Source organism: Pan paniscus, chromosome 1, assembly GCF_029289425.2.
Source record: "Pan paniscus chromosome 1, NHGRI_mPanPan1-v2.0_pri, whole genome shotgun sequence".
Taxonomy (NCBI): Eukaryota; Metazoa; Chordata; class Mammalia; order Primates; family Hominidae; genus Pan; species Pan paniscus.
In genome coordinates, this window is record NC_073249.2 from 213563781 (window position 1) to 213571344 (window position 7564).

Consider the following 7564-nt stretch of genomic DNA (forward strand, 5'->3'; position numbering starts at 1 on the left):
AACAAACAATCAATAAATAAACTCAATCTTGACAAAAGACTTTGAGTCCTGACATCTAGATGCCCACAAGATAACCGCCATGTTTTACGTTGTCTTGTTTCCTTCGCAGATTCCCATTAGAACACCTAGTCTCATTCCGCTCAGTCCCCACCTCACTTGGTCACTTTGTCCTGATTTCCTTCGGTGAAGCCTTGAGTTAGTCTTGAGATAGATCACACCCTCAGGGGTTCCTTTCTTCTACCTGAATATGCATATGATCTGCTATGTTAGATAGCATAAAACACAGGTGACCATTCGATATACACAGCTTTTTATTCTGTTTTCTTGGGAATGACATCACTATCTTCTTCAGGCTGTTGTAGCTCTGAAACATTTTGACAATTTTGATGTGGCCAAACATCCCCCAATAAGGACACCTTAAGGTTTTTTTTTTTTTTTTTGGTCTAATATCAGGAACAGATTAATCCCTTCCCTACATCACTATGAAAGTCGTGTATTAGCCAAACTTCATCAGTATTTGGGGAATAAATGAATGAATGAGTTTTGGACTTTCACCCTATTATTTATTCTTTTACTTCCATAAATGTGCATCTAATTCAATCAATTAGTCAGAAGAAAGCTGAAAACTTAATCAGGATTAACTGGGTGTGACTGCAAGATCTAATCAGGTATCACTTTCTGATTGGAAGCTGGTGATTGAGAAGGGAAGGGTGGGGTTAGAAAGGTCTATAAAAGCTCCTGAGGGTACACAGAAGAGACCCACAGCACTCATTCCTGGAGCTACTGCTTGGTTCCCTGAGAGGTCCCAGAACTCTGCAAAGTGAGTCCAGCACTGGTAAGTCACCACCTTCTTAGGGTCATGCCCATCTGATCAGCAGCCAGCCAGTCAGGGACGGTGACACACATCCCAAAGTGGCACAGAATATTTTTCTGTCTGTTTTGTGAGATGAACAGATTTAGGCTTTCATTTTTCCTCTAAATGTAGTTTTGTCTTCATCCATCAGATTGTGATTTGTGCTTGGTTTTTGTCATTTTAAAATTCTTATCGAAGCAGGTTTTTAAAAAATATATTAAAAATTTACAGTGAGATGAAGTTTTATTTCTTGACATTTGAAGTTATTTGTTTTTGTGCCCTTCAATTACAGTTCATAGACTTGGTGTTATTGTGATTCTCCAAGTATGCTTTCATTTTCATAAAATCCTTAAAGGTATCCCACACACCAGTCTCAAGAGTGCAGTTTTGCTCAGATCGTGGGATTTATCTTTGCCCCTAGGATCCTTCCAAAAGTGGGTAATTGTGAGTATGTGGAAGTGATGTCTATAGGAACCTTCATCTCAGAGTTACAGTGCTCTAGAATAACATGGTAGCACTTTTACAGTTTCTGGTTAATTTTTTTTTTGAGATGGAGTTTCCCTATTGTTGCCCAGGCTGCAGTGCCATGGTGTGATTTGGCTCACTGAAATTTCTGCCTCCTAGTTACACGTGATTCTCCTGCTTCAGCCTCCTGAGTAGCTTGGATTACAGGCACTCACCACCATGCCCAGCTAATTTTTGTATTTTTAGTAGACACAGGGTTTTGCCATGTCGGCCATGCTGTCCTCAAACTCCTGACCTCAGGAGATCTGCCCACCTCAGACTCCCAAAGTGCTGGGATTACAGGAGTGAGCCACCGCGCCCAGCTACAGTTAGCATTTCTATACATACCTTCCAAATGCTGTGGAATACCATCACACCACTTTTACAGTTCCAGTGAATTTTGTTTTTTTCTGCGATGTACTCTGAGTGTGTCACCCAGACTGGAGTGCAGGGCCCTGAGCTGGGCTCCCTGGAAACTCTGCCTCTGGGCTTCAAGTGATTCTCCTTCCTCTGCCTCCAGAGTAGCTAGGATTACAGTCATGCATGACCACACCTGGCTAACATTTTAATTAATTTATTTACCAATTTGTTTTTGTTTGAGTCGGAGTCCAACTCTGTCACCCAGGCTGGAGAGCAGTGGTGCGATCTCGGCTCACTGCAACCTCTGCCTTCTGGAGTCAAATGATTCTTATTTTTTTTGTATTTAGTATAGACATCGTTTCATTATGTAGGCCAGGCTGTTCTCGAATTCCGGACCTCAAGTGATCTGCCTGCCTTGGTGTCCAGCAGTGTTGGGATTACAGACATGAGCCACAGCACCTGGTCCATTTCTGGTAGAAAATTTTCAAAATAAAAAATAATGGCATCGATTTTAGGGAGTCCCTTTAGTGTTCCCCCAGCATGTTTATGGTGTGAACTGAGAATGGAGGCTGTCTGGGCCCACAGGACACTCTCATTCTCATTGCTTTAGGGTGGTAAGTGACAAGAAATTTTTCCTCAAAGAGGTAGAGCTTGGCTTTCAGGATCCTCAGTGGCACTGTCCGGTGGTTCTGGGATTCAGTGGAGCAATGGATGAAAATTAATAAGTCAGTGGTTTCCATGACCCCTCCCTCCTTGGTGTTTGGAAGACATTCTTCCTGGTACCAGTAGAAGCAGATGATTGTGTTTGCCATGAGAGTGATACATTTTCCCTGGATTTGTCTTCAAGAGATTTTCCTTGCAGATCTATCAGGATGAGCATCCAGGCCCCACCCAGACTCCTGGAGCTGGCAGGGCAGAGCCTGCTGAGAGACCAGGCCTTGTCCATCTCTGCCATGGAGGAGCTGCCCAGGGTGCTCTATCTCCCACTCTTCATGGAGGCCTTCAGCAGGAGACACTTCCAGACTCTGACGGTGATGGTGCAGGCCTGGCCCTTCACCTGCCTCCCTCTGGGATCACTGATGAAGACGCTTCATTTGGAGACCTTAAAAGCATTGCTGGAAGGTCTTCATATGCTGCTTACACAGAAGGATCGCCCCAGGTGAGGTGACCCAGGAGGGCTGGTAGATAGGGCTCAGGTGTCCAGGGAAAGAACAGCAGGGTCAGGCAGAGAAGTAACCCAAGTGCAGCCCAGAGTCTTCTGATGGTGTTGGCGAGGAAGCTCAGGGAGGCTTTGGCCATTGTCCAGATCCTCAGAAAAAGGACTGCTCACCATACAGGGTCCACTGTGGGAACAGAAACCTGCCTTTACTCAGTGGAAGGTAAAGGGAATAGAAGTGGGGAATCAAAAGTCAGAATCAAAAGGGAATCAAAAGGGAACAGGGATTGAGAAAAGACAAAGAGAACAGGGAGCACTGAGGACAGGAGCAGCTGATTTATGGGATGAGAATGAAAGCAAAGGTCAGGGATGGGTCCTTCTAAATTCTGAGACTCTCCCTTACTTTACCCACAGGAGGTGGAAACTTCAAGTTCTGGATTTGCGGGATGTTGACGAGAATTTCTGGGCCATATGGCCTGGAGCCTGGGCCCTGTCCTGCTTCCCAGAGACCATGAGTAAGAGGCAGACAGCAGAGGACTGTCCAAGGATGGGAGAGCACCAGCCCTTAAAGGTGTTCATAGACATCTGCCTCAAGGAAATACCCCAGGATGAATGCCTGAGATACCTCTTTCAGTGGGTTTACCAAAGGAGAGGTTTAGTACACCTGTGCTGTAGTAAGCTGGTCAATTATCTAACGCCGATTAAATATCTCAGAAAGTCATTGAAAATAATATACCTAAATAGTATTCAAGAGCTGGAAATTCGCAACATGTCCTGGCCACGTCTGATAAGAAAGCTTCGTTGTTACCTGAAGGAGATGAAGAATCTTCGCAAACTCGTTTTCTCCAGGTGCCATCATTACACGTCAGATAATGAACTCGAAGGACGGTTAGTCGCCAAATTCAGCTCTGTGTTCCTCAGGCTGGAACACCTCCAGTTGCTTAAAATAAAATTGATCACCTTCCTCAGTGGGCACCTGGAACAACTGATCAGGTGAGAAAGGATCATGCACTTTTTATGCAGACCACAGCATAGCCTTGTTCTGTTACAGCAAACATTAGAAGGCGTGTACTGTGTGCCAGCCAGTGGCAACGTCACAGTGAAGGGGACATCAGAATGTCAACACATTGTCCCATTCAGTGTTCCATGTCCTGGAGTGGCTATCACAGGATCGCTCCAATAAGGGCAGAAGGGTCACCTGGGGTAGAAGCTAGAGAGGGACATCATGTACAAGCTAGTTAGTGGCGGTTTCAGCTCTGTTGGGGGTGCACGTGTGAATTTCCTGTTACAAAGTGTGTTTCAAGTTGATATGATGTCAAAGAGATAATAGAGGAGGGTATGAAAAGAGGGAAAGCCCATCAAACCTGTGCATTTCACAATAGAACATCTGTCCTCACCGGCTTAGTGATCACGAATGATCCTGTCTCTGATTCCCTGTTTGTAAAAGGTTTTGAACTCCAGGAAAGGTAATTGACACGGGAAATGCGTGCTTCGGGGATGGAGGTGAGGGAGTAGGCGTGAGAGTGGTAAAAAGTGACAGTTGGTTTGCAGATGCAGGCATGTCAGGGAGCCCCTGCTGACGTGTAGCCCTAGCTGATGTCCCTAGACCTTGCTGAGTTGAGTTCTTTGTGCACATCTCCCACCGGGTACCTGTGGCCCAGAGATGAAGTTTTCTGCTAAAAGATGAAAAAAAAAAAGCCTTTAGAGATTTTATGGCCTTGAACCAATCACACAAGCAATGGTGAAAGGGCTGAGGCTAAAATGGGACAGCCCCTGAATGATCAGGGTCCTCATCATGCAGCAACTTGCATGAGGACAATCATCAGATGGTGCCAACAAACTTGTGTTTGGTTGAAGCAGGTATTTTCCTTGAGGTTATTCCCCACCTCCTTCATCTAACTGGTACCATTGCCCAGAACTAACTTCTTGATCTCCACAGGTGCCTGCAGAACCCCCTGGAGAACTTGGAATTAACTTATGGCTACCTATTGGAAGAAGACATGAAGTGTCTCTCCCAGTACGCAAGCCTCGGTTACCTAAAGCATCTGAATCTCAGCTACGTGCTGCTGTTCCGCATCAGTCTTGAACCCCTCGGAGCTCTGCTAGAGAAAATTGCTGCCTCTCTCGAAACCCTCATCTTGGAGGGCTGTCAGATCCACTACTCCCAACTCAGTGCCATCCTGCCTGGCCTGAGCCACTGCTCCCAGCTCACCACCTTCTACTTTGGCAGAAATTGTATGTCTATGGGCGCCCTGAAGGACCTGCTGCGCCACACCAGTGGGCTGAGCAAGTTAAGCCTGGAGACGTATCCTGCCCCTGAGGAGAGTTTGAATTCCTTGGTTTGTGTCAATTGGGAGATCTTCACCCCACTTCGGGCTGAGCTGATGTGTACACTGAGGGAAGTCAGGCAGCCCAAGAGGATCTTCATTGGCCCCACCCCCTGCCCTTCCTGTGGCTCATCACCGTCTGAGGAACTGGAGCTCCATCTTTGCTGCTAGGGAAGGCGTGCCTAGCGGGGTAGATAAATCTAAAGTTCTCTTCCAGGCACTTGGACACTAAAATCTACTATGTAGGTGCAAGTTATTTTTCTCTTTTCTTATTTCCTTTTTTAATAGTTCCAAAATTTTTATTAAAGACAATTTGAGACAGGGTTTCGCTGTGTTGCTCCAGCTGGTCTCAAACTGCTGGGCTTATGGGATCCTCCTGCCTCAGCTTCCTAAAGTGCTGGGATTACTGGCATGAGTGGCTGTGTCCAGGCCACATGCAACTTAAAGGAAGCACAGGCAAGTGCTCAGTGTGAGGGAAAAAACATAACAGCAGGGGGCAAGGCTGGAGGAAAATGTTGAGGTGACATCAATGAGAACTTCAGGGACCCGTGTCCTAGAGTCGGAAAGAGAAGCTAAAGTTCTACAGTGATGAGAATGTTATCCCTGCAAGGATGGTTACCAAGGAATATCAGAAGTAAAGAGCACCTGAATGAAAACTTTTAACCTGTTGTGCAATTTATCCATCAGAAATCTCTAGTTATTGAGTTACTGATGGAAAAATAACAAAATACTAATTTGTCTGTGATTGAGTTTCAGTTGTAGAACATCAAAGCAACCAAATAAAATTAGATCATTTTGAGTATTTCCCACCCATTCTTGTTCTTTTGTTTTGGAGACAAAATCTCAGTTTGTCATTTAGGCTGGAGTGCGATGGTGCAATCTGGGCTCACTGCAATCCTGTCCTTCAGGGCTCAAGTGATTCTCGTGCCTCAACCACTCAAATGGCTGGGACTGCAGGCGTATTCCACCAAGCCTGGGTGATTTTTGTATTTTTAATAGAGACGGGGTTTTTCCATGTTGATCAGCCTGGTCTCAAGATCCTGTCTTCGAGTGATCCACGAACCTTGGCCTCCCAAAGTGCTGGGAAAAGAGGTGTGCAGATGATCTCCACCCATTCTTTACTTGTCTTCAGTCATCAGTTTTTTTCTTCCCTTTTTTGCCTGCAGGGAGCAGCTCGGTCAGGCACAAAGGGACGGGCAGAGAGGGGTGCCCTTCTCCTTCTCCCAAGGAGAAGATAGGAATGGGGTGGTGCCCCATTCGCACAAGAAGTGTGGATGCCAGGCCCAGAAAACAGAGCTGGGGCCATCCATCAGGGAGCCAGGGTGAGAAGCAAAAGTGGCACCTGCTTCAAGGTCCTGTCAAGCTATCTGGCCACTGTGCCCATCCTGTTAACAGTGTCAAGCTCCCGGGTCTTGAAGGGAGGTTCCATGCGGATCCACCCCAGGCTGTTTTTCCAAGATCTGCCCCCTGTAGGGGAGACCATGGAGTCTGATTGCTGGGCCTGGGAACCATGAACCACTCCTGGAGGCCCCCCCGCCTTGGCAGGGTCATGAGCCAGGCCTGTGCTCCATGACCCTGAGGCAGCCAGCTGTGCCACCCACACCCTCTCATGGCAAAATGGAACCTGGACCCAGGTCTGGAGTCTCCACCACTGCCTCTACCTCACTGCCCACTGCCTGCTGTTAGCCTGCAAGCTCCTGGATGAGAGTACAGTTGGGGCTTGTTAAACCACACCCAGGAGCACTGGGTTTGTTTGTGCGGGGTTGGCCAGAGCTGCTGTGAAGCTGCATCTCACCTGTCGTCTCTGTGGGGAAACACAGAGAGAGGGCACAGCCAAGGCTGCGTACACTTTGGAGCTGATGGGAGCCTGGGACAAGAGGGAGTCCTGGTCCTCCCGAGTTGGCAGGGCAGTAGCTCCAAAGGTGCAACTGAGGCTGTCCAGGTCACAGTTACCAACTGAGGTCCCCCAGTGTTCTTGAGGGCCCAGGAGATCCCCCCTTCTCCTTCAGCTTCAGGGTGTCTGTTCCCACTGCCTGGTCCCTCATGGCACCTGCTCTAATTTTGGGGTGTGGTTGTGGTCGAGCCCGGATGCTGTCACAGCCTAGGTGGGTCTGTGAACATTTTTGTCAGTGCTGATACAGCATCCCATGGCTGCCTTGAACCCTCTGGACTTTGGGCCCTGATGAGTATAGAAGCGGGGCTGAGGGGGGGTTGTGGACAGTTCAGTGCTGGTCTTTGGATGCTCCTTGGTACGAGTGACTTGGGCAACATGGTTGGTGGTGGGAGGGAGGCAGAATCCTGGACAGGAAGGTGAGAGTCACTGGTGAGGCTCCACCTTCTGATCAAGGAGGGCCTGAAGCCCGT

At 47.7% G+C, this 7564-nt stretch overlaps 1 protein-coding gene across 2 annotated transcripts; it reads left to right on the top strand.

Moving 5' to 3' along the window:
- The first annotated feature begins 757 nt into the window (after positions 1–757).
- Positions 758–5997, top strand: LOC129392976 (PRAME family member 1). Of its 2 annotated transcripts, XM_055098040.3 has the most exons (4): positions 758–835; positions 2565–2876; positions 3288–3866; positions 4813–5997. In XM_055098040.3, the coding sequence occupies exons 2-4, from the start codon at positions 2590–2592 to the stop codon at positions 5369–5371; spliced, it is 1425 nt and encodes a 474-aa protein (XP_054954015.2). In that variant the 5' UTR covers positions 758–835; positions 2565–2589; the 3' UTR covers positions 5372–5997. The 2 variants fall into 2 exon arrangements, with proteins under 2 accessions (XP_054954015.2, XP_054954019.2); XM_055098044.2 differs by lacking the exons at positions 758–835; positions 2565–2876; positions 3288–3866 and adding an exon at positions 4212–4339 and having other exon boundaries at positions 4813–5605.
- Positions 5998–7564: the final 1567 nt, after the last annotated feature.